This window comes from Lotus japonicus, chromosome 6 (assembly GCF_012489685.1).
Source record: "Lotus japonicus ecotype B-129 chromosome 6, LjGifu_v1.2".
Taxonomy (NCBI): domain Eukaryota; kingdom Viridiplantae; phylum Streptophyta; class Magnoliopsida; order Fabales; family Fabaceae; genus Lotus; species Lotus japonicus.
In genome coordinates this window covers 35,092,241-35,119,397 of record NC_080046.1, presented here as the reverse complement: position 1 = coordinate 35,119,397, position 27,157 = coordinate 35,092,241, and the positions used below count along the sequence as shown (strand labels likewise).

The 27,157-nt window shown below is 40.0% G+C and overlaps 1 protein-coding gene and 1 pseudogene across 1 annotated transcript; one reads left to right on the top strand and one right to left on the bottom strand.

The window, feature by feature from the left end:
• Positions 1–9,369: 9,369 nt before the first annotated feature.
• LOC130726097 (probable protein phosphatase 2C 2) lies at positions 9,370–11,706 on the top strand. Its single transcript, XM_057577324.1, has 4 exons — positions 9,370–9,931; positions 10,389–10,727; positions 10,842–11,021; positions 11,147–11,706. Exons 1-4 carry the CDS (start codon positions 9,548–9,550, stop codon positions 11,306–11,308), a joined length of 1,065 nt encoding a protein of 354 aa, XP_057433307.1. The 5' UTR covers positions 9,370–9,547; the 3' UTR covers positions 11,309–11,706.
• Positions 11,707–17,101: 5,395 nt separating this feature from the next.
• On the bottom strand, positions 17,102–20,548 carry LOC130725234 (uncharacterized; annotated as a pseudogene).
• Positions 20,549–27,157: the final 6,609 nt, after the last annotated feature.

The window sequence follows — 27,157 nt, the reverse complement described above, 5'->3', positions numbered from 1 at the left end:
TCTTGTACTGAATGTATCGCCCTAACATGCCTTCGTCTCGCCGCTTGTGTGTTGCCGCCTCCGCCAAAGCCCCCTGCAATGGTATTGATCGCTGGCGAGAGTTAGTTTGCCACGGGCGCGGTCGCTCAATGCTTTCCTTCTTCGAATAGAGTTGTTCCTTCACTAGCTTCTCCGATGGTTTGATTTTCTTATCCCTTCGCTTGCTACTTTCTCCCTTCTCCCGACCTTGCCTGCCTGCTGGCGATATGTCCCTCTGTCCGCCATCTTTTTCTGTCTTTGCACGCCTCCATTTGAATGCGTCGTCTTCCTCATCCAGGATGTAAGTGTTCGCCCGAGCGAGGACTTCCGCCATCGAACGAATAGGCTTCCGACTTAGCTTGTTGTTCAGCCTCCCCGACAGCAGTCCATTCTTAAAGGCGCGCGCACATGCTTGCAGCTTCGACTGCTCGATCTTGACAAATGTTGCACTGTACCGCCTCACATAGTGCTTCAAAGTTTCTCCTTCTAACTGGTGAACATTATACAGATCATCAATCGTAACCTGCTTGATCTTGCTCGCGGAGAACAGAATAAGGAGCTTTGACGAGAAATCGCGGAAGTTCGTGATAGATCCGCGAGGCAAAGTCGTGAACCAAGTCATCGTCGTGCCTTTGAACGTTGACGGGAATATCCTGCACTTCACTGCATCAGAAGCTGCACTTATCACCAACTTCGTGTTGAAGTAGAGCAGATGATCCTTCGGATCTGTCTTTCCGCTATACTTCTCCAGAACGAGATTCTTCATGTTATCAGGATTTGCTACCTCCCTTACCGCCGCCGAGAATGGCTCAAACTCCGCTACAGCCTCCACCTCTCGTTCTCCCTCGTCCTGTTGCTCAAGGCGATAATAGTCCAACTGCTCTTGCAAGTAATCATTCTGCTGCCGTATGTTGTCAACGTTGCGGACCAAATCCCTCCAATCTCTGTGAGTGATCGGAGCTTGAGGTAATGGCGATCCGCCTCCAGAGGCTTCAAGCGAGCGTGCCGGAGATCCTTGCTGCGAAGGTGGGGACGGTGGAGTAGGTAATGGAGGCGTCGGAGAAGGAGGAGGAGGAGGCGGTGGAAGCGGAGGAGGAGTCGGTTGCTCAGGTTGCTCGCGACGAACCTCCTTACGACGAGGCCTTCCCCTCACACGACGCGGTGGTGAAGCGCGCCACTGCTCCAACGTTTCGCTGCGTCGACGACGGGGAGTCTCCATCAAATTTGAACCACGAACCAGAAATTCAACCAAAAACAAGAAAATCAGAGGAAATTGCACAAAATTCTGAACTTCTCTCAACCAAAAACAGCAATCCACGTAGTCTGGGAATCGAAATCTACCGGTCCCCACAGACGGCGCCAAATGTTCCAGCCAAGAACATAGAAAGAAGGTACAGTATCAAGAGTGAGAGGATTGCAATGAAAGAATCTAGAGAGAGAGAGCGTGTAACCGCTTAGAGAGAGAGAGAGTGTAACCGAATCTCATGTTTGTTATTCATGAAATGAGCTAAGAGTCATTTACAATTGGTAACCGCCCCCTATTTATAGGCGAGGGGTTGGGTCTGGCGTATCTAACTGTCCTTAGTGGGCCGGTTGGGCCTCTCGAAGGAGGCCCAGACCTTTGGCTTGTGCATCGTCTTTGGGCGAGCATCATTGGGCGAGGGCCTCTGGGGTCTCCCCCAGTCCGGTTGGGCCTGTTGGGCCTTGCTGGAGGAGGCCCAATCTCCAGGCTAGGCGACCCCCGATTGGCGGGTAACCCTTGGGCATGGGCCCCCTAGGGGCTCGCTTGGTCCACATCGGGTTTTGGGTTTGAGTTCAACTTTTGCACTCATATTGAGTTTGGGTTTGGGTTTAAGACTTTGAGTGTAAAATTCGGGTTTGGGTATAGGAATGGCAAAACTCGCACCCACGGAGCCCGTTGCCAACCCTAGAAGAAATGTTGTTCAAAGAAATATAATAAATAATTAATTTTAAATATTTCAAATTATGAAATTTGATTTTTTTCTTTGCATGGATATATGTTTGTGTCAGGAATTAATTATCATACTATGCTGAGGCTATTTTTTGACAGGGGTGGGGCTTGTTGTTTCAGCTAATTTTTTTTTTTTTTTTTTATAAGCAGCTGAATTGTTTTATTCATAGACTTTAACTCAAAACATTGCTAAGAGGAATTATTTATGTATTACATGAACCAATTACTCTTGCCTGTTAAATTATGAACTCTTATCGACTAGAATAAAAAAAACAATGACTATTTACGGTGATATTTGCTAAACAAACATTCTCCAAATTCGACTGGAAAAAGTTTAAGAGTTTAAGAATAAGGGTTCTTTTGGGAAAACGTCTTGCCAAAGTGCTGTGTGAAACGTGGTTTTCGACAAACAAACATCAAAGGTTGAACTTGTAACTTAAAAACAAATATTCAAGATTGCTGGAAACTGAATTTCATTAAACAAAGGGAAATACACAAAGACAGTCGAAAAACTGGAAATTACATCAAGTAAAGGAAAATCGACAGAAATTCAAATGAACATAACAACAAGTTTGAAAGCATTAAATGCAGGAATGGTAAATGGCTGGTTCTGCAACATACTCCTTCATGATCATGTTAGGCTCTTGGAGTCTCTTTGATGCGGACATGCGAGCTTTTTAGTGAGTTTTTGGAGTTGAATTGGGAACCCTTTCTTTGAATGAGCTTCTGCTATTTATAGGACTCTGTTGTCTCACATGTATTTGGCGGTTTCTTCTCTACTGGATGAGTTAGTGGGCTTGATTCTCTCCACGATCTCTTGCTTATTCCGGAAGTTCCATGCGTAGTGGGGAGAGGGATGTACTTTAACCGCTTGCTCGCACTGTGGGTGGCCATCGTGGGTAGGGGCACACGCTCTCAACCGTTTCTGTTGCAACGTGGGTATTACGCACGTGTTGATGGCCCGCTTTTTCCGTAACTGCCTCAAGCATCAGATTTGTCGATTTTCGCTATCAATTTAACTTGTGTTTCTTTTTTGGCCCTTCCTGACCTAAATCTCGACTAGTTTGTGTCGACGATTCTTGGGCCAAATTTTGGGCCAACAGATGCCCCCCAAAAATGTTGGTCTTCGACTACCAAACTCTAGAGAAGCCAAGCATTTTTGAGTCTAAAACTTTGGCTGAATTTAAAATTCCGGAAAACCAAGCATCTTGTAATCCTAGCCGCTCATCTTCAGGTCGAATCAATAGTCATAACGTATGACTTCTTAGCTGACAGTTTTAACCTTTTTCACTAGAGTTATGATTACCCTTTCTGCCTACAAACTAGGGGGCAGTGGTTTAATAATAAAATAACCGTTGGGACTTCAAATTTTATACGGTATGGCTTAATGTAGCTTCATGAAGTCGACACTCTTGCCAAACAGAGTTTGGAGGCCAGAATTGCTGCTGCCAGTGGCCAACTTGATGCCTTCAAGTCGAAGATTTAAGATTTTTATCCTTCTTTCTTTTTATTTTCCTGGCTTGTAATGACTATGACTCCGAATGGCCTTTTTTGCCGATTTCTGTAATGTTGATTTTAAGTGTTTAATCGGTGGGAATCAAGTTGCAATCGGTGGAAATCGGTGGAAAACGAGATCAATAGGTGCAAAACGAGATCAAATCGGTGGAAAACGAGATCAAATCGATGGAAATCGCTTGAAATCGTGAGCTTCCATGGTAGAACGAGAACGAGACTGAGAACGAGTTCTGAGAGTGAGAGTGCGAGAGCGAGAGTGAGAGGGTTAATTAATAAAACATTTGAAGGGGTTATTAAAACCCCCCTTAACTATTAAAAATTACCCACATTTGCGGGGGTTATCAAAACCCCCGCTAAATAATCCTCACTAAATAACGTTTTTTTTGTCGTGGAGGTTTTGAAATAATAACTTGGAGAGAGAAATTTATAAGAAATTAAATAAGGGTAGTCTAGGAAAGTGAATAAATTCTTTTACAAATTTATTGCTTGTAACTATTTTTCTTAATCTAAAAGAATTAGGTAAAATGGACTTATATATAGGAACAGATGGAGTATTTGGATTAGTGAAAAATGATGTAATGAATGAATAGATAATGAATAATTAGATAACTATCATATCCCTTTAAAAAAGAGTATGGTACTTTCAGCCATATAGATAAGAAATTACATATTTGTTCTCAAGCATTTGTAGAAATACGGCAGCCTCATACTTGTGCAATGGAGGCAAGACGAGATACAAAGGTGATCTGCAGTGATTCTTGGTTGTCTTGACGTCAAAGATGGCAACTAGACTTCTGGGCTAGACCACAATGTGTGATAGAGCTGAGTTTGAAGATTGACGATTTGGTTCTGGTGGTTTTCCTTAATTGGTGGGTCTGAACCAAAGAGGTGCCCCAGTGGTCAGAGAATGGAGGCATGACGGTGCGGATTGGATAGTGGAGGTTGTTGGGGCTATTCGGAGCCTAATGGATGATGGGAAGACACCTTAATGGAGGAACCTGAGGGGGTTTGGCTTGGGGTTTGTGATTTCATCGATGGAGGATCCTAAGAAGGGTGTGGCTAGGGGATTGCAACTTCAAGGTCTGATATTGGGGTTTGGTCACATGGGGCTTCCTAGCATTTTCAGTATTGTGGCAGGATCGGATGAACGTGCAGTGCAGGTGCATGTGCTAGTCAATGGCTTCTGGTTGAGGAGGTGTAGAATGGTGGAGAGAAGAAAAGGGTGGATGAGAGGCTTTCACAAACCAATTTCACCTCCACCTCACTAAATTATGAAGAAAAGAGAGATAAATGAGTGATATGATAGGTGATGTGAAAGGAAATGCAGAGAGAGAAAGGAAGAAAACAGAGTGGAAATGATATGTAAGAGAAAGGGAGGTGTGAGTATATCACAACTCCTTTAGTAAATCTATATTTTTTATCTCGGTTATTCAAGTATTTTATTTGTATATCTACAGCATATATAATACATATATTTTGGGTGTCCCTTTTTTTATGAAAGTTTTTGCACGGGGACCGGTATCCCCCAATCATGGATACATCGTGTCCTTCACCATAAAATATAATATATTTTATATGTATTTTATTATGATGAGATGGTAAAAAAATATTATATATGTCATGGTTTAGGTTGGTTGTTGACAAGAAAAATAAATTATGGTTAAATACTCCCTCCGGTCCTATTTATAAGTAACAAAAAAAAAATTCACATAGTTTAAGAAATGTAGTTAAATTAGATAAAATGCATTAAATTTGTCTTAAATTAAAATGAACTTCCAAAATTACCCTTTGTTATTAGTGTTGGAAAGTGGAAAAGAGAGAGAATAATTAATGAGACACATTTTACAAGTTAGAATTAATAAGGGCATCATTGGAAAAAATTAATTAATATAGCTCAAACTTTCATTTGCTTCCCTTAAATAGTGACTTATTGGATTTAATCTTTTTTGGCTTAATTGCACTTTTGGTCCCTGATCTATCATGATTGTGTGATTTGACTCCCTCATGTTTAAAACGAGCGATTTTGATCCCTCAAGTTCTAATTTGTGAAAATTGTGTCCCTCCGTTAAATAGCCGTCCAAATTTGGACGGAAGTTGCCACCTGGCACTATTATTTACACCACCATGACGTGTATCTGCTAATTACACCACCATCCAAATTTAAAAATCTTAACTTATTTAATTTTAATCCTAATCAAATTATTAATCTCTAATCTTCCTCCATCTTCATCTCCATCTCCAAGCAATCTATAACATCAACAAAAAAAACAAATCCAAAAACGAACAAAAAACACAAATCCAGAAAAGGAACGAGTAAAGGAATCCATTGAACCATTGCTTTTCGTATCATGGAAATCTCAACTTTCTAGACACACATTTGATATATTCTTCATTCATCACACTAAATAAAATCAATCTTCATTCATCTGACTGGAAAAAAAATCAATTTTTAACCCTAATTTATCTAGAGCACGGGTGAAAGGATGCAAATGGCCAATTATTTGACCCAGATCTGCTTTTCACCCAAAAATTGTAATTATTTTCTTCCCTGAACAAATTGGCAGCCGCTCAAAGAGAAAGAGAGAACGATTTGAGAGAAAAGCAAAAAACAGAGAAGAAAGAAAGAGGGAGAGAGCGATCGAAAAACGAGATGGAGAGAGCCAGGATTTGCCTTTGGTTTAAGGATCGATATGGATCTATTTGGGTTTGCCCCATCGGTGACAAACCCACACCCCCCACATTCGAATCCGACCCAAATCAAACAACAAAATCCCAACATGAATCTGTTAATCATCAAACCCAGCAACTAGTTTTTTTCTTTTCTATTTTGCAGAGTGAAATTCACATTGATGTAAATCTAGTTTGTCTCATTTTGGATTTCTGAGTTTTGGATTTTTTTTTTCTAGGTTGGGTTCTGGGTTTGATGATGGAGATTGGGTCTTCTGAAAAATGTTGGTGTCTTCTGAAAAATGAAGAACAGATGAGAGGTATGGAGAAGCTGAGGAAGAACGTGATAGATTTTAATTTCATTTTTTGAATTTTTAAATTTTAATTTTTTATATACTGAAGTGTCACCCAGGTGGCGTACTTAGCATAGCCACGCCATTAATGAATGCCAACTGAGCAACTTCCGTCCAAATTTGGACGGTTATTTAACGGAGGGACACAATTTTCACAAATTGGAACTTGAGGGATCAAAATCGCTCGTTTTAAACATGAGGGAGTCAAATCACACAACCATGATAGATCAGGGACCAAAAGTGCAATTAAGCCATCTTTTTTAATATTATCATTGATTTTTGGACCCTTTTATGAAAATGTTCAAATTTTGGTCCTCTATTCATTTTAGTATGGATTTTCTGATACTTTTTTTTTGATTTGTGGTGGTTTAAACCGCCACAAAATACACCACATCAACACTAAAACGGATTGGTGGATCAAAACCTGATCGTTTTCATAAATGAGAGGACTAAAATCAACAAGTTGGATATGATATACTACTATTGTCACCCTATACACTATAGCACAACCACCTAGTTCAGCACCCTCCACCATTGAGCACCCTTCACCACCACCTTCTAACATCGTCCACATCCATTGCCAACACCTACAACTTCAGCGGGAACTCGCCACCGTAACTACCATCGAGTACAACTCACCGCCTTTGTTCAACACCTTGCACCATCACCAACTGTTACCCTCACCACGTTCATTGACATCCAACATCTCCACCATCACCCCCACAAATCATCCTCCACCACTGCCACTCAACACATTTATTACCACTGCTTGCCTCCCTCAATCATCACCGTACTACCACCACCATGATCTCTTCACCACTAGCATTTGCTACCATCCTCCACCACTACTACTCAAGATTCTTCACCTTTGTTGCAACCCAAGACCTTACAACACCACCACTCAAATATACACTTCATTGTCATTGCGTGACATTCCACCTCTGCCTCTTTTGGGCACCTTCCATCATTGATGTCGCCTTCGAGTACCCTTCACCACCATTTCACATTATTCTCCATGTCCATCATCATCAAGCATTCTCCACTCCCCCAACTCACTACCCTCGACGTTGTTTCCACCTGGAAAATCTCCACCTCCACTGTTGCGGCCATGAATCACCCCAACTATCGCCATCAACACCTCTTACGGGTACTGCCACATTGTAACCACTTCATTACTCTCCCCTGCCATTACCATCCTGTTTTAGTGTCACGGGGGTAATTTTGTCATTTAAGTAGAATTTATATTATATCATGCTTTATACACATCGAACTATGAATAGGATAAAAATGTATCACTCTTTATACACGACTTTACCGGTATTCAACCCTCTTATCTTTTTTTTTTACCGGTATTCAATTCTCTTATCATGTTTTTTATATAAATGTAGAATTAATTAAAGACTTCGTTCCCGTCAACATTCAAGTTCTCAGATTTTGATGCCGGTTAATATTTGCAGCATAATTTTGCAAACCACCTTGAAAAGTTCTGTTCTAGAATAGAGATTAGTATATCATGCCGTCGTACTCAATAACTCAGAGATAATGTTTAATGACAAGGAGTTTTTCATATTTTATAGAACTTTTTCGACACATTCTTGCTTTCTTAATCTTACCATTATAGTCATATTAATCAGATGATCGTATAATATTTGTCAGGTTGCTCAGAATTTTATTTGAAGTTCAAGTAGTGACCCTAAATAGAAATAGTAAATGTTTCATTTATGAGTCACATCATATCACTTTCTAAAAAAAAAAAATAGAACATCCTTAGCATTATAACTTTGGAATTATGTGAAAAAATCAAAAGAACTAGTCCAGCATGGTGATACTGATTCCAAAATTCTAGAAACCGGCCAAACAATTGGAACCCAGTATTCTTAAGTCTTAACCCATCCACAATAAGGATCAACTTGCTTTATTTTCAAAATGGCGTCTTATTTCATATTTTAACCACTGAATTATATCATATCAATAAAAAATTATATATGATCCTAATAATTTTATATAAGTAAGTTTTAATTGATATAACACAAGTTTATTACTAGATTAGAGAACATGGATGGCAACGGTATCCGAACCTGTGTATGCCCACCCGAACCCGACCCGATTTTACGGGTATAATTTGATATGATTGAGTTTGATATTGGTGAAACCCGCACCCGAACCTGAACAATATATATGAAATTACAAATTACTCTATTATATACTATGTTAACAACTTGATTTGTTAACAATTTGATTATATTTGAAGAACAAGATACTATATTTGTTTGCAAAGAAGATATAAAAAGTTTTTTCACAACAAAATCATATAAGTTCCATTTTGTTTTGCATAAAAGTCTATGCATCAAGTTAGGTTAGGACATGAGTTTGAGGTTATAACGGGTTTGGGCAAACCCAAACCCCGACGGGTTATAACGGGTTTGAAATGAGAGTTTGAGTTTGGGAAAGGCAAAACCCGAGTCTGACCTGACCCGTTGTCATCCCTATTAGTGAATGAGACGTTATTTAAGAACATGAGATTTTTTAGTCGGCTCTCATTTAATTAAGAGATAAGTCTTACCAACAAATACTTCTTCATACGCACCGCTCAAGAATTAAATTTTATATTAAATGTTTAAAGAGTTCAACTATCTATGAGTTATACTCCACATTATTAGTAACAACATAAAATTTTGATCCCTAAAAAAGAGCTCCAAAAGATGTGGTCAAAGTGTGAAGCTTGTATTAACATTAAGATTTGACTAAAAAATGGATTAATCATTATTAAACCCACTCTTCTCTCTCTATTACTAGATTAATCACCACCCAAATACTCCCATTGACCCATTATCGCGGCACATCTTCTCTCCTTTAAATACCACCCGCATTTCCCTCTTCCCCTTTCATTTCCATTCACACCAAAAAATCAGAAACAAACACAAAACAAAATCACAAACACAAACCACACTTTGAAATTTGAATCCTAGGAATTAAGAACAAGAAGAACCATAAATCAACGTTTACATTGCAAACTTCCAACATGTCTTGCTCCGTCGCTGTTTCCAGTTCCCCTGTATTCCCTCTCTCTACTAACCGCTTCTACAGAAAAACCTCCATCATCTCTTCCACCTCCGCGCCGGAACCCCTCATGCTCTCGCTTCCGATTCTCGAGCCACCTTCTCCGACGCCGTGTTGCTCTTCACCCTCTTCGCCGTTGTTGAAGAAGAAGAGACCGGCCAAGCTTGACATACCGATTGGTTCTCTCACCTTCGGCGTACCGGCGGCGGCGGCGGTGTCGCCGGCGACGAGGGATGTCGTCGAGGTTGAGGGAATTGGGTTTTCTGTTTACTGTAAGAGAGGAATGAGGCGGCATATGGAGGATCGTTTCTCTGCTGCTGTTGATCTTCAGGGAGAACCAACTCAGGTAATTAAAAAAAAACGCTTTTTTTCTTTCGGGAATTTTAGCATAATTGGGATAATTGTGTGTGTTTAGGACATGGGTTTTCGGAAAAGTTTCAAGCTTTTGAAGTAATGAATGATTGTGATAGGTTGCTGCATGTGAATTTTATGGCTACTTTTGGAACATTGTTGTAGTTAATTTATGCAGAGTTAGGAGGCAAATTTTCTCACCTTACATCTTATCATGGGTATAAGTGGAAAAAGCCTTGAAGTTCAATGCTTGAGTGGTAATTATTTGAAGCTGCAAAATCCTCTTGTGATTGCTTGGATTTGGTCATTACTTGTGAGTTGTGGTACATATAGATTACTAAAATAAGTAAATTTAGAAATTTTATAGTGAATTCAAGGTTGAATGGGGTTTGGAAAATGGATGCAATTGCAATCAGTTCTAACATGTAAAATGCTTTTGGTGGTCATCACAGGCTTTCTTTGGCATATTTGATGGGCATGGAGGTGCAAAAGCTTCGGAATTCGCAGCACATAACTTGGAAAAGAATATCTTGGATGAAGTGATTAGGAGAGATGAGAATGATGTTGAGGAGGCTGTGAAGCAAGGTTACCTCAGCACAGATTCTGATTTCTTGAAAGAGGATCTTCGTGGTGGCTCTTGCTGTGTAACAGCATTGATCAGGAATGGTAACCTTGTCGTGTCCAATGCCGGCGATTGTCGCGCTGTCATTAGCAGAGGAGGTGTTGCGGAGGCCCTAACATCTGACCACCGACCTTCAAGGGAAGATGAAAAGGACAGGATTGAGACTCAGGTGAGCATGTGAATATGATAGCAATTTTCTCTTCTGCGGGTCTTTCATCATTGAAACATTTGTAAGTAGTCTCTTTCTCAATCTCTTATTCTTAATTTGAAATTTGATTTGTAGGGTGGCTATGTGGATTTATGCCGCGGTGTTTGGAGAATCCAAGGATCACTTGCTGTTTCTAGAGGAATAGGAGATGGACACCTGAAACAATGGGTGATAGCAGAACCTGAGACCAGAGTTCTAAGAATTGAACCTCAACATGACTTTTTAATCTTAGCTTCAGATGGATTATGGGAAAAGGTACATGAGTTAAGCAATTCATTGTACTAACATCAATGTAGTAGTTTCCTTTTGAAAGTTCTAGGATGGCATTATTGCTCAACTATTAACTGGCTAACTTAGTTTCTTTCTCACTCTTGTTTCAGGTTAGTAATCAGGAAGCATTAGATGTTGCTCGTTCTTTTTGTGTAGGGAGCAATAGACAACAATCATTGCTGGCTTGTAAGAAGCTCGTAGATTTGTCTGTATCACGAGGATCTATCGATGATATTAGTGTTATGATTATCAGATTGCAGAACTATGTTTAAAGTCTCACTGTTACAAGGGAAGAAAGGATGGGAGGGTAAGGGGCCTCCACTCTTCTGATGTGATACAACTATCCTCCACATGAGACAATTTGCTCGAGCTCTAAATACTCACAGTCTGGGGCAAGAGGTCTACATTTCAATTCTTCATTCTTTACCTTCAGCGCTAGAGTCAGAAGATGATGAATGTGATTATGGCTAAAGGAAAGAAAGCTGGTACTCTGAGATAAGAGTACCTAAGTTTTAATCTGTATATATCCGACGAGTACCAACATATGTTGAAATTTTTTTGCTTGTAGCTTAGGGGAGAATAGGAGAAATTAGCATTAACAATGATGATGTAACTAGCAATTTTTAGTACAAAGGAGCAAAAGATAAGGAGGTTCACCTAATATTCACAATTTTTTTGTAAGGTTGCACAAGTCATTTATGTCCACATATCAAATGTTTATCCGACTTAGTTTTTTTAGTTAAAAAGATTATTATAGTTTGACCTAAATCTCTGGTAAAATACATTAGAACCCTCACTCCCAAATACTTCCACCACCTCTCCCTTCATCCACCTTCTCTCCACCACCCTCCCTCCCCTCAACCTCATCGCCCTCCACCACAACCACTACTAGATCTTCTCATCCCTTCCCCATGATCACTAACCCTCCCTTCCTCCACCTCCTCTCCAGCAACCCCCTTCCTTAACCTTTTTTTCCTGTGCCACAGTCACCACCGCCACCACCAATCCTTCCTCCGTCACAAAAGTGCGGGCTCTGGCTACTGATGGGGAGAGGGAAAGTTACGGAGCTACGCACTAGCGGATATAGACCCATAAGGACACCTAAAGATGAAGCAGGACCACAACCAAAATCGCAACTCTTTACAAATCTTCTAATCAAATCCCCCTACCCAACAAATTAGAAAAAGAAAAGCACCTTCATTCTCTGTTTAGACAAAATCTCATCGAAATGTGTGAATCTTTATGGTCAGAAACTTCATAATATACCGATCCACCATTCCAAAATCCATTGCATCAATCTCATCATTGAAGCCCCATAACTCGCAAATTTCACTTCGGTCAGTCCATTATTAGGTTCGCTTGTTCTTCTTTGTTTCCAGTGACGATGAAGGAGCGACTATCTGGGTGGGGAAGAAGAAGTTCAACGCAACACTGCCAGAAAACTCTTCTTCGTCTTCGTCGTCCTCTAGCACATTGTTCTAAACTTCATCCTCGTTGGAAGGGACACCTCCTCTGTCGCCCTCGGTTGATTCTTCTGGCTCGTCGTGACCCAACCCCACGTGGAGGAGAAGATCGTGACTTAGATCAAAGCGGTTCCCGTGAAACCCGCATCGGAGATGGACGGAGGATCCCCTCGTCATTCAAGAGGTGGTGTGCGACTGAGGATGGAGGAGGCGGAGAGGTTGAGGACAATCTAGAGTTATTAGGCCATAGTTGACTTTGGGGCCATAGTATAATTAACAAAACATTCGAGTCAAAGTAAAATAAATAAATTTAAAATGAAAAAAATGTTACCTTAACCTGTGAAAGAGTGTTGAAAGGGGAGCTGTGTAACCTTACACAAAAGCATTTGTGTGCATATTAGGGGAATCTGTTTAAAAGTACAACTATGTGTAAATTACCTGTGTGTAATCTAACTATATTTGAGACATATTGATCAAACTAGATTATATGGTGCGGATGAAGGCTAACAACACGCTCTTTTAAACACACACTCCAACACTCTTCATGTGATTTTTTTTCCGAAAGCAAAATGATATAATATAATGAATAGAAGCAACAATGAGAACAACCCTCTCATAAGTAGGACAAATACCAAAACCTCACCAATTAAAACCTCCTCAAAGACCACACTCAGAGAACGTGCCTCATTAAAACCTTCCTAGGAAAAACCCAGTGAGATTAAATCCCAGTGAAGGAAAAAGAGTACAACATTCCCAAGAAGTGCATTTGAGTCATACAATATAGAAAAAGAACCCAATACAAAAAAAATATGAAAACCCAAATCTAACCATAGTAAGTCAATGAAAAACAACCCTAAATGCAGCACCGAAACAACCCAAACGAAAAGAGAACAACTCAAACCACAAAAAACTAAACTCTCAAGAAGACCCATACATATTTGGATGAGTAGGCTTGAGATGCTGCACAGATCCTTCAATGCTGCACACTCCAACACTCTTCATGTGATTTATTTATTTTTTAAAAAGTAAAATACATTTCTAATTTTTGTCCGACTAGAGAAAAAAACCTGCAAAGAGATTACAGAAAGTAGGATGTGGAGCAGCTATAATGACTTTTCCTCCTAACACTTGTAATGGACTCTGTAAAGGCTAGAACTATTTTTAGTCAATGTAGAGCTTTCAGAATTAAACAATGGGAATATAGTTCTTGTCTTGTTAGGATGACTGAGACTATGGGATATTGATTTTAAAGCTTATGAGAACTAGTATATATAGGAATGTTATCATCAATATATTCAGAACCGTCATAACCAATTTGCACGAGAATTGACCTTTTCGTGGCCACTAAAAACATGCACCAAGTCCAATTAATTAAGTATGATGACGATGAGGTGATCAATTCATGGCAAATAAAAACTTTGATGTGGTTTGACTTGAGAAGTGAGATTGACTTTGTATTGTGTATGGCCAAAGACGGCTGGCTACGAGGAATTTGACACGTTCTCCTTCCTTCTTTGGAGGCGCGCAACATGTTTTTGTGAGCCGATCCCTCAAATCTGCCTTCTCTTGCGTTATTTGACTAGTTTTTTTTTTACTTGATTTAAGTAAGTTTTATTTTTTTTTGAGAAAAATTCAGCTCATTTGTTTTTTGGAAGTCGAAATATTTTCATAAAGAAAAAAAAGATTGTCTCCGAATGATAGCTCAAGTAGTAAGAGTTAGGGGATATATGAGTTCGGTGGGTCCAGGTATCAATTCCTGTAAGGTGCAATTTATCTTTCTGATGTACCAAAAAAGAGTAAAAAGACTAAGCTTGGACATAGGACAATAGGGATAACAAAAATAAAAATCTTCAACCACCTACAAGAATACACAAACACTTAATCACCATATAAACAACATGAACCTCCCTTAGCAAAGGAAAAAAATTCCAAAGGAACAAAAATTGGATACCTAAACTCGTCATTCCCTTCACCATTGTCGACACCACACTCGCAACCTTCCCCTGAACCTGATTCGTCGATTCCAACGGTAGTTGTCGTCGACCCATTGGCTAGGGTTGAAGAAAACCTATTGGAGCCCATTGCCAAATTCAAAACAGAGGATAATGTCTGGAGAACAGAAGATTGCGACAAAAAAGATGTCAGAGGAGAGGAGAGGTCAGAGCAGAGGGTTGTAACAAATGAGAGGAAGAGCAACGGGTTACTGTTGGAGCCTTCCGGAACGACGATGATTTGTTGGATCCGCACGGTTCAAACGCCCAAGCAGGAAGGAAAGCATACGCGAAACACAGAGCCAAACTCGATAGAGAACCCGATAACAGTGGAGGTCGAGAGCGGTATAGTGACGGATGCGAGCGACACCAATGGCAGAAAGCAAGGTCGTGGCAGCTCGGAGCAGGGTTGACGGTGCTTAGAGTTAATTAAGCTCATTTGTGAAAAATATTAGAGTAATGTTTTTAAAAATTAATATGGTTTAATAGCTCTTTTGGTCCCTCACTTATCACGATTTTGCACTTTTGGTCACTCTAGAAAAAAATTAGCAAAATTAGTCCCTCACGTTTACACACTTTTACCGTTTTAGTCCCAAATAGGGATCATTTTTGCAAAAAAATTAAGTAATGTGAAGGACCAAAAGTGCTAATTTTTTTATGGGGACCAAAAATGTAATATCGTGATAAATGAGGGACCCAAAGAACTATTAAGCCAGTATAATAATATATCAAATCATGTAGTTTCCTAAAATCTAGTCAATGAATTTGATTGAATAAATATAAATAATTTAAGTTGTAAATATATATATATATATATAACTAATTCAATTTAATATTTATGCAACGTATGAGCAAAAGAAACATCCACTAGGTTTTATTTATTATACAAATAATAAAAAAAAAAAAAAGAACCGAGAAGGTCCAGGCTAAGGCCTCAAAGAGGTGACGCCCGAAGCGTCAGCCAAAAGAAGCAAACTCATGCCCTCCAATGGTTGCTCCACAGACTTAAGAGTTTCTACCTGAAGAGCATCATGCTTTGCTAAAAAGGTCGCACACGCATTTCCCTCCCTTAAAACATGATGAAGCACTGAATGCCAAGGTCTACTAGTTTCGTGGCATATAAGCTCACTTACTCAAAAAATAACACTACAAGAATTAAAGCTTTTAGTGACATAAATAAAAGTGATTATTATTTTCTATCCGCTCTCTACAACCCTAACCACTCTGCCCTCTCTCTTCACCTCTTAACATGGTTCCCATGGGTGGCTGTCGCGCTTCCCCCGTGCGCGGCTGCAACCATCCGTTTCTCGCCTTTCTTTGTTCGTCTATCTCCTTCTCCCCAACCCTCTCGGGATCTAGTGATTTGTTTCTAGTGGTGCTTGGCGTTTAGGATTTCGAGTTCTTTCTTTAGTCTTCAATAAGGTCGTGGTGGCGGAGGCCATCCCCCGATCTATTCTGGATCAGCTCTAATTGCGGTGTGTTTGGTTCCTGTGTGCTTGGTGATGGCGTTTCTTCCTCCATTTCCCGGGATCGACTCTGTTCTGATCTCCCATCGTCATGGAGTGGCTCTCCCTTTTCTACTTGATGCGTTTTGTTTCGTGGTTCTTGCTTCAGATTCCGTCGAGGTCGCGCTGTGCTGGTCCGGTGTGGGTGTTCTCTTGCCCCCCACGCCGCTGCTGCTCCTCTCTGCTTCACTGGCATGGTCGTTCATTCAGACCGGGTTTTCTCGGCAGAGGTGTTTTGAGGATGTTTTCAATCAGGTTTTGGTTCTTTGTTCGGGTAGCTTATGATGGTGGCTGGGTGTGGCAGTTGAGCTAGGTGGTGCTTCGGCCATGCTCAGTTGGATCGAGGCTCGTGGTGGTGGTTTGGCAAGGTTGGGGTGTTGGTGATGGCAGAGGCTCTCCACTGTTCTTTCCTTTTCTGCTGTAGGCTGTGATGATGGCGCTTCCTTCAGCGGTAATGCAGTGTCTTCCTAGGCTCGTGGGCACAACTTCCTCTCATTTTCTTTCTTTGGCGTTGGCGAGTTTATTGAGGCTATGGTCGCCTTCCGACCTCGGTGTTTGTTGCCTCCTGCTGGTGTTGTTGATTCCTCTCCTAAATTTTCATTGGTGTTGACGAGATCGGTGAGGCTACGGTCGCCTTCGACCTCGGCGTTTTTGGCTTCCAGCTAGTGTTGATGGGTTTCTTCTTGAAGGATGTTAGGTTTGAGTGTGGTTGGGAGGCAATGCTGACATTGGTTTATCTGTATTTGTTTATGCTTTTTTTTGTGCTTTTTACTTTATGTTTTTTGGTTTCTTAGGATTTGGATCTTAGCTCTAGCTGATTTTTATTGGTGTGGGGTGTTTTGAGGTTATTGGTAGGGTTTTGGTGCTTATGCTTGTGGGTATTAGGTTTTTGGAAGGATTCTGCCATCGCGGTTGAGCTTGTTGTCAGCTTTTATTGACGTGGTTATTGTACCCAACCTTATATATATATATATATATATATATATATATATATAATGGCGGATCCAGGACCCGGTGTCAGAGGTTCAAATTTTTTAAATGAGAACATCGATAAAAATATAATTAAAAACAACTATAATGTGTTTATACATCAGAAATTATACAAGTTATAGTTGTCCTCTACACCATTTCATATTCTGAAATCGTTGAACAATAAGCTCAGAGTCAATGTTATTGAATACATCACTCTCAATGTAAGTAACTAAACAATCATTCATCCATGTATCTCCAATTCGGTTTCTATTCTTCACAATATCCATGGCAGAGAAAGCTCTTTCTACAGTTGCAGTTGCAACAGGTAAAATCAGTGCCAATTTCAAAAGAAGATAAACTTTTGGATAAACAACATGTCTTCCTTTTTCAACCAACTTCTCCGAAAGTTGTTGGAGTCCTTTCAAAGAGGCAAATTCATCATTCCTACGCATATCCAGGATGTAACAATCTAGTGCATTACCAAGCATCACTAAATTAAATGGAGTGAACTCATTTGGATAAAAACTTGCAAATTCCAACACCTTTGCCTTATCAAAAGCAGAGAGCAAATAAGATAGATCCAAAGAAGCCAAACAAAGGAGCAATTAAGTATTAATCTCACCAAAACAGTCATTGAGTTCTTGAAGCTGCATGTCTATCACAGTATAAAATAACTCAACACGATATGAAACATGAATAAACACACTTTCCATAGCAGGAAGACTAATATATTGCTTATTGCAAAATAAAATGACTTCCTTTAATAAAGGCTCCCATCCATCATTCCTAAGTGTTCCAAACCTAGTCTTTGTGATGTTAACCAAGTTCATAGCATTCATAATGTCTTGATCTTTCCTTTGCAATGATTGTGACAATTCATGTGAAATAGCCAATACACTTCTCATAAAATGCAAGAACAATACAAAATCAAAACCTTGCAACATAATTAGAAGACCAGATGCTTCACCTTTTGCATGTCGGGGGTATCCATCTTCTTTCATAATGTCCAGAACTTCAATAATAGCAGGATACATCTATAATATAATAACCAAGTATCAACAGGGCATTTAAAATTAGTTTCTTGATTAAGACCTTGTCCACTAGAAATTTCTCCTATGATTAATGCCTCTCTAATATGTTCCAATTATTTTTCACGAAGCATGTCAACTCGCTTCTAAGATCCCCCAACAACATTCATCAACTTGGAGACTAAATTAAAAAATAAGGAAACTTCACCATGTTCTTGAGCAATAGCAACTAAAGTAAGTTGTAATTGATGAGCAAAGCAATGAACATAATACACACATGGATTCTCCCTTAAAATTAAACTTTTCAGGCCATTAAGTTCTCCACTCATGTTGCTAGCACCATCATAACCTTGTCCACAGATACTTGATATACTAAGCCCATGTTTACAAAATAGTTCATCAATTGCTGATTTCAATGATGAAGAAATGGTATCCTTAACATGAACAATACCTAGTAAACGCTCAACAATACTTCTAGTTTTATTAACATAACGCAGAGTAATTTCCATTTGTTCTTTAGTTGATATGTCACGAGCTTCATCAACAAGAATATCAAAGAATTCATTTCCGATAACTGCAATAATAACATTAGGAGTTTCTAATGCAACGGCATGAGCAATATCCTTTTGGATTGCTGGAGCAATTAATTGATGGTTTGCAGGAGCATTATACAAAACAACACTTTTTATCAAATCATTGTGCATGCCAAGAAATTTAAGTAGCTCAAGGAAGTTACCTTGATTAGTAGAACCCTTTCACTCATAATGACCACGAAAAGCTAAACCTTGCTTTAATAGCCAACAAACACAATCAATTGTTGCCTTTAGTCGTGTTCTGTAGATGTTAGGTTGTCTGTCAGAATGCCTAGACATCACAGTGTCAATATGTTGATCTAGTTTCATTAAGTCCTCACATTTCTTGAAAGCAATGTTATGAGCACTATTAGGACCTCCAACATGTAATGTGACCTTATCTTTCCTGTTCCAACTGTTGAATCCCACGGTGGCAAATGTCTCACCACCACCTTGCTTTCCATGATTGGGCCTAAAGAGATAGAAACACAAACAATATGCAACATCTTTGTCAATGTTGTACTCTATCCAACTTGCAAATTCAGTGAACCATGTCGTAGAAAATCTTCTTTTTGAGGTTCCGATATTTTTTTGTGGAAAGTTGTGATTCTTAGGTTGACATGGCCCTTTTTGCAAATATGCTCTCTATATCTTATCGTGATCATTAGGATGATATGTTATAATTCTTGGTCGCAATCTAGGATCCGTTGACAACTCATTTAGATTAACTTCAACATGTGGTGGTTGTTATTGAGATGAGCTTGATCCACATTGCTCACTTGATGACCTTGCTCTCTTTACAAAAAAATTGTCCATGACCTTCCTAAAATAAAAAACAGACCGAAATCAGAATTCTTAATATATCTCATGAATTAGGGAAATCAATTTAGGGAAATCAAGCTTTACACAACAACAAGAATTAGGGACATTGCCTAAAAATACTATCATCACATTCCCGTTTCTTACCCTCGCACGTTTAATTTTAAAAAGAAAAACAGAGTGCTCACTGTAACACCCCGATTTCCGGGTGTCACTTTAGTAACTCAAAATATACTTTAAGCGGAAAAGCAAGTATTTTTTTCCGTTGGTTTGTTTCCTTTTTGAAATAAAGACACTTTAAAGATAGAGACACAACCCAAGACGCGATAAACATAAACTAATTTACAATACTATTACAGCCCTGCTGTAATCCCAAAGTGTCACGAGTAACAGCAAGTGACAGAAAGTGAGCTCGAAGGCAGAATAAGTTCAAGTCCAGAAATCAAGTGAGAGGTTATAAGTACAGTCCTCCAAAAACATGAGAGAGTCAGCCCAAAACGGCCTCCTCCAGACCTCCTAATGTCCGACTACTCTCTGTGATCCCCATGACAGAGAGCCACACAAAAAGTAATATGTTGGGGACCTTCCCTGCCCCAAATATAAACTCGACTAGTTAGAGCTATAACAATAACACCTAACCTTGAAAGACTCTATACACCCATACCCTACACTTCTACCATCGACCCTCATCTGATTATGCATTCCGTCTGGGTCCTCGCTGAATGGTTTAGTAGTAGTCGCTACGCTCCTGGTCCTCCCCTAGAGATGAATCATCTCGAACTAGCTGTCGAACTTCTGGCAGCAGGCCGACCGCCCAAACACAAACATACAACCAAAGCCAAGGTGCTAGGGTCAACTCACGAAATAGAGTAAATATACAAACAACATATCTATATATATATATATATATATATATATATGTTTATATATATTCCTAGCATGTTATCGGCTCTAACAATAATTCAATAATGCAAAGAACACGCGATTCCAGTTAGGGTACATGTATGCGTGAAATGCAATTCAAAATGATCCGGACAGTTTGTTTGGGATGGGCACCATCGAGTCAGTCACCACTGGCCTAGTGTGTAACCATTTCCGCTCGGGTGTCGCTTACAAACCCATGCATAGCCGGATCAATTCTAACCCCTCCAGGTTGAACCATTTTTGCCCGCTATGTCAAAGATACACTCTTGGTGTTCTTCGATGAAGGCCAGTCTTGCGACCGTCCCAACCTTCGTGAAGCCGACCGAAGTCGTCCCAACTTCAGCGAAGCCCGATCTTTTGATCGTCCCAAGCCCCGAATGTATACATGATGCAATATGGTTAGCCAAACATCGAATCGTCCTCGCACGTACGTGTTTAACTACAATTTCAATTTAAAAGTACCCGAAGGTCAGAGTCGTCTTGCGATTAGGCTGTGAAAAGCCAGAGTACATGAAGCACTCAGTGACATTTCCCTGGTCACTATAGTTCACCCCCAGGGCGACCCTCAAATAATTTACGAAGTGCTAGGAAGCACTTATTTCCCTTATTAATTATGTTGACTAATCCCCTTGACGGTCAAGCTAACGACTCAACGAGCGAGAAGGGTATCACCCACGCTCAGTTTTTGCTCAAGTCAAGGCTTGTCGACTTATTCCCGTATTTCACAATCATTTCCATTTCCTAAGTTTCCCTAAGGTCATCGTTAATTAACTAAAGAGTTTCGAGTTGAGTTAATTCAATTATGAGGTTTATTGTCAAAATCTAAGTTTCATGAATTATCAGGTTACATGTTCTAACTAATCAAAGTCCCCAAAATCCCCCATGTGTAAACCCCGGGAAAAGTATAAGTATTTCAGGAAGGGCTAGATCTCAGACCTCGGGTCAGGACCTGCCTAGGATTATTATTTCAACCCGAATGATCAAATCGAATCAATTCAATTGTCCTACACTCCGCAATCGCGTCAAAGCACACAATTCGATAACAATATCAATATCTCAAGCTATAAGAAGCAATATAATAATAATTCAGTGCGGAAATCATAAGACGAAAACCAGTAAACGACCGAAGCCTCTTAGAAAACGGAGACACACGTCTCATATCAGTTCACTCGGCCGAAGCCTTAAGAAAACATTTTCCAGTTCAAAGCGATAAACAATATTCAATGCAATATTAATGTCGAATTTATTGACGCCTACAATAGAATAGCTAGTAAGTAAGTTGCCCTAACCTCGAGTTGTTCCAGTCTCGCGGTGTAGGTTTTCCTCACAAGCTAGCCCGGTACCATCCCAAGTTCCTTCGATTGAACCTTGGAGCAAACAAAGCGATAATCAATCCAAACACAATCAATTCGATCATAACAAGGTTAACTAACGATAGACAAAGCGTATGAAGCTTCGGAGTACAACAATCGAGCACGAGAGGACGAGTTATCGTGAAAACGAAATTCTCCCCCCCCCCCCTTAAACATGCTCTCGACCACTCTCTAGAAATAGGGGTTCCGGCGCTTTTTCTTCGATCTAATTTAATTCCTATGTAGTTTTAGGGTAGAACTAGGGTAAGGAAACTGTCGGAAAAATTTTAGGACGAACGGTTTGGATTACGACTAGTTAGGGGCACTTTGGTCCAAAATTAAGGTTTAAAAACTCAAAGTCGAAACTTTGAAAAACAAATTTGATAGGGTCGTTCACAACGACATTTATAGCAACTAATCCTAAGGGCACTAAGTCGGATTGCGACTTTTTGAAGGTAAAGTTTCAATATGTGAGTAAAATGGGTTTTTATAGCGTTTTTCAGATCTTTGGCGACTCGAGCAAAATCGGCGCGCATCGCAAGTGATTTAGCTTGTTGGGTAATTATAGAAGGTAGTTCAAAAGAAAAATCGGGAAAATCGAACAATTTTACGAAAAGCTCGAAACTAGGAGCTCAGAAAGAGATAAAGAAACGCGATATAAAAGAACGATCAGAGGTAAGAAATGAGTAGATTACCTCTGTGCCGTGAAGTAGAGACGAACAGCTCGAAGATCGGTCAAGAAACGACGAAGTTCTCTCCTCTCCCTCTCCTCCTCAAGCTCGCGGCCACACCCACAAGAAATGGCAAGTTTTTGTGTTTTTTTTTCTATTTATAGGAGAGTGAAATCGCGGGAAAATGAATATTTCGCAATTCCGATTTTTGCAGCACGTTCATCGGTGAATTCTAAGCGAGACTCTGGCGACAGAATTCCAGAACTCAAAACAAGTCTCTTGAATTTGAAGAAAACGATCCAAAAGTGGTGTGAGCTAAAATGCCATGAAAAACTACTTTTTGCTGTGAAAGTCGGATGACAAAACTTCGTTCTGAAGAAAGATTGGAAACGTCGAAAGAAATCTGGCTAAGCGGATGAAAACTTCGTTAGAAGCTCCGAATAGAAAAAAGTCTTCATTCAGCGTCTGAATTTGAAGTTTTTAGAGAATAGAATTTAGCGTCGTCAGACTTCCGAGAAATGAAACCTATTGTGCGTCCAGTCCAGAGTTCCGAAATGAAACGCTGGTCGACTGAAAAATAAAGAGAACTTCTTATTTTTCCAAGGATTTAGAATTTCGCTTAAACAGTGCTTTGAGAGCGGAATTAGCCTTTTCTGGACACTCTCGCCATAAGGCGGGTGTGCAGACTGTAACACCCCGATTTTCGGGTGCCACGGTAGTAACACGTTAAAGTAAATATGCAATCTTTTCCAAAAGGGATTTATAAATGTGAGTATATTTTTTTTTCCTTTTCGAAGTGTTTCTAAAATATGTAGTGCATACTCCCAACCGTAAATAATTTACATCTGGCCTCGATCAAGGCACAACATAAAATACATGACAAATAAACTAAGATCCAACAACGGACTCACTATGCAATGACTCCATAGATCCGATATACTCCCTATGATTTCCACACGGGGTAACCATAGGAAAGCAACGCACCAGAACCTACCCAAAACCTCAAATACAAATCATAAAATGATCCTGCAAGCTTAAACCAATAATGACAAGCTTTTCTACCCAAAGGCTCTAGCCCTACACCCGACTCTATTCTTTGAGTAGCATCTGCTCACATCACCTCCTTTCGTCGTCTGGCAGCAGGCCGACCGCCCAAACATAAACATACAACCAAAGCCAAGGCACGATTGTCAACTCACAGTATACAATAGATATACAATCAACATGCGACAAAAGGGGTATATACTTATATAGGTTCTCAGTTGCATATCCTAAGGTATATACTTAGCATGTTATCAAGGCTCTAATCAACAATTCAATAGACAATATCACACAATTCCAGTTAGGGTGCATGTATGCTTGCAATGTGTTTCAAATGATCCGGATTGTTGTTTGGGATGGGCACCACGAGTCTGCCCTACACCGGCCTAGTGTCGACAACTCTTCTCGGGTGTCGCTTACAAACCCATGCATAGTCAGATTAGTCCCAACCACCCTAGGTCGTACCACTCTGCCCGCTATGCCGAAGATACATCCAAGTGTTCTTCGATGAAGGCCGTCCCAACCTTCGTGAAGCCGTCCCAACTTCACCGAGGCCCAATCTTTCGATCGTACAAACCTCGAATGTATGCATGATGCAATATGGTTAGCCAAACATCGAATCGTCCTCACAACGCAAGTGTTTAGCTTTAATCTCAATTTCAAAACTCAAGGGTTTAATGTCGACCCTACGACATAAACCCCAACAACAAGAGTACCAATTTACTCGGTGACCTCCTCTCGTCACCGTGGCTCACCCCCGTGGTGTCCACTGTAAGGCCCAAGTTTTTCAGTTTATACCAAGTGAATAAATTCTTATTCACCAGTAGGTTTGATGCATGGCGAAGGGAAACCTGAACAAGAGTTTAGTAAATGAAATAAATGTATGAAGGAGAAAGTTCAGGAAAAGTCTGAGGTTCGTATTGAAGTCGATAAAAGTTATAGCACGATCGTTTTACGCTTAAACCTAGGTCAGAAACCCTAGTATATAGCTAATTTTCACTTTTAGGCACGACGGAAGTTAATTCCAAAAATCTTCAGAGAAATGTTAGAACTTCTCTTTTTCCATATATCACAATCGTTTCGAGGCGAAACTCTAGGATCTACGAACGTCCGATTCCAATCATCGGAAGTTTGCCGAAACCGAATCCCTGGTATTTCAAAACCCTAGAATTTCTCGACAATGAAGACTTTTTCTATTCAGAGCTTCAAATGAATATTCCACACGCGTACACCCATTTCTCTTGATGATTTCAATATTTCTTCCGAAGGAAGTTTTCCATTCCGACATTCGATGCAAAAAGCAACTTATCGGGTAAAATAGTTTTATACCGACTATGCTTTAGTTGCCAAAAATACAAGGAGACCTCTTTATAGTTTTGGAACTCTTTTGCCAAAACATATCTATTAATTCATGGAGAATGAAGTCGGAAAAATCAGATTCGCGAAACTTTCATTTTCCCGCGAATTTCCAACCTTTATATATAGCAAAGAAAGGAAGAAAAACACAAATTCTCCTCCATTTTCTCTCCCAAAACCGCGGCCAAGAACAAGGAAGAAGGAAGAAGAGTTTTTCTTCATCGTTTGCTTGATCGTCGATCAATCAGTTGCTACTTCAAGGCTTCGAGGTATAGTCGCTAATCCTTACCTCTGATCGCTTTTTCCATAGCTTTTCTGTAGAGTTTTCTGAGCGGATAGTTTATGGGTTTTTACAAAACTATCCTGAATCTTTCATTTCTGATTCTAAACCTCTTCCTTATGCGCCCAAGATCACTTCTGCCGGGTTAGATTTTCCGTTATGTCGCCGGAATTCCGCCGGAATCAATTTGAGCCTAAAATACCCATTTTTGGAGTTTTTGGTGTAAAGCTTCAACCTTTAGGCTGAAAACTATCGCCTTAGCTTAGTGCTAGTAGGATTAGTTGTCATAAACGTCGTTGGTGACATCCCTGCAAAATTTTATTTTTGGGATTTCAGTTTTGAAAAATCCTAAGTTAAAAATCATGACCAAAATACCCCTGCGACAGTTTTTGATCCGATAATTTTTCCGAGTTCAGAATACCCTTAGTTACGGCTTATGAAAGCATAGGAACCAAGTTTGATCGAAGAAAAATCGAGCCCCATAATTGCACAAAGTGGCCGAGCCCTATTAGGGGGGAGGAGGAAAATTTCCTTTTCCGAAAACTTGTCTTTCGCGCTAGTTTATCGTACCTTAGGTTATAGATTACTTCGAGTAACCTTAGTAAGTATCGATAGCTTAGTTTCCGATAGATTCTGATAGTATTCTGTGATTTTATTGTAAAGGTGCTTTTGAGGATTTCCCCGAGGACCAACACTTTGAGAGCGAGGAAGCACTAGTTGATCATTCTGGAGAACTTTCAGGTGAGGGCTTCTCACTGAATCTCTAGTTAATGCCTAGGGTCGATGTTTCGACATTGTTTACTGTTTATGCACTGGATTGTGTGTGATTGGAAAATGTTTTCTGAGGCTTCGGCTGACAATGTAGATGATTCATCTACTGAATGTTTTTGAGATTGACTTACATGCTATGTGCTAAGTGGGTAATCTAGGATGTGTGGTGCATGCTTTATATGCTAAGTGCTAAGTGTTTATGATGAGATTCTTCGATATATGACATGTTGTTGATTGTGATGATTTAAATATGCTCTGCACTGGAATCTGAGATTCTGAATGGTGAGAATAGCGGGCAGGTCATGCCGATTTATTTTGAGAGTTTTGAGAAAGTTTGATAGGACGAACGAGGTTCGGGCCTTAATTTTGTTTAGTGGATCGAGACATCCTCTGGAAGCGACTTGGGATTGGGAGATCCTGAAAATGTATAAGACTTGCGATAAGACAAAATGAAATCTATTTTATAAAGAAAACTCATAAGACCTTAAATAACCTCTAAATCTTTAAGTAATGGTATAAATCTCGAAAGGAGGCTTTCGATGCAAATCATAGTTTTGGAAAAACGAGGAGTGTCGTCGGATCCAAGTGTTGAGTTTGTCGTGGTTGTGCTGTTGGAGCAGCGTTTGTTGTCGTGCTGTTGGAGCAGCGTTTGTTGTTGTGCTGTTGGAGCAGCGTTTGTTGTTGTGCTGTTGGAGCAGCGTTTGTTGTTGTGCTGTTGGAGCAGCGTTTGTTGTTGTGCTGTTGGAGCAGCTATGTGTTGTTGTGAAGTGTGTCTTTTGTCGCAGAATCGACTTTACCTTAGGGTAAGCTTTTAGAGACATTAATTTAGCTAGAACACGTGGCGACGTGTCGAGTGAGATCGGAGACGTTGATTGACTAATCATCTTGCATTCATGCAACATTAATGAGGTATTAACACAGGACGTACTCTGGACCTCGTCGGTTTCCAAAATGGTCATAAGACCCGGAATGCCGTGGAAGAGCGTTTGTAGACGTCTCTTGTAGCAGACCGAAATGGCAGACCTACGGGTTTACTGCTGATCTGGCTACCTTTGTGTGGTGTAAGAGGCACGCGGGCCGAAATGGTTCCACCGTGGCTGGTGTTAGGGCTGATCCGTTTGATGTCCATCCCTTTCCGGAATGCATGTGGTTAACTGGGTTAACCTGCATATCATTTCATGCAACATGCATACTGACTTAGTGATGAGTGTGTTTGATACTTGTTAATTCTATTTGAGGCATGTTAACTGTGATTTATCGTCGTTTATATTCATCATGAGATATGCAACCCTAGGATGTTATCCCTAGCTAAAAGCCTAAGTGGCTATCCTATTATCTGTATCTATCCTTGCTATTATTTACATAATTCTTTGGAG

Excerpts from the sequence above, each read along its gene's own strand:
- LOC130726097 (XM_057577324.1), top strand. The coding sequence starts at position 9,548 with ATGTCTTGCTCCGTCGCTGTTTCCAGTTCCCCTGTATTCCCTCTCTCT. Across the intron at positions 9,932-10,388 it reads TTCAGGGAGAACCAACTCAG|GCTTTCTTTGGCATATTTGA; the intron begins GTAATTAAAAAA and ends TGGTCATCACAG. Across the intron at positions 10,728-10,841 it reads AGGACAGGATTGAGACTCAG|GGTGGCTATGTGGATTTATG; the intron begins GTGAGCATGTGA and ends TTTGATTTGTAG.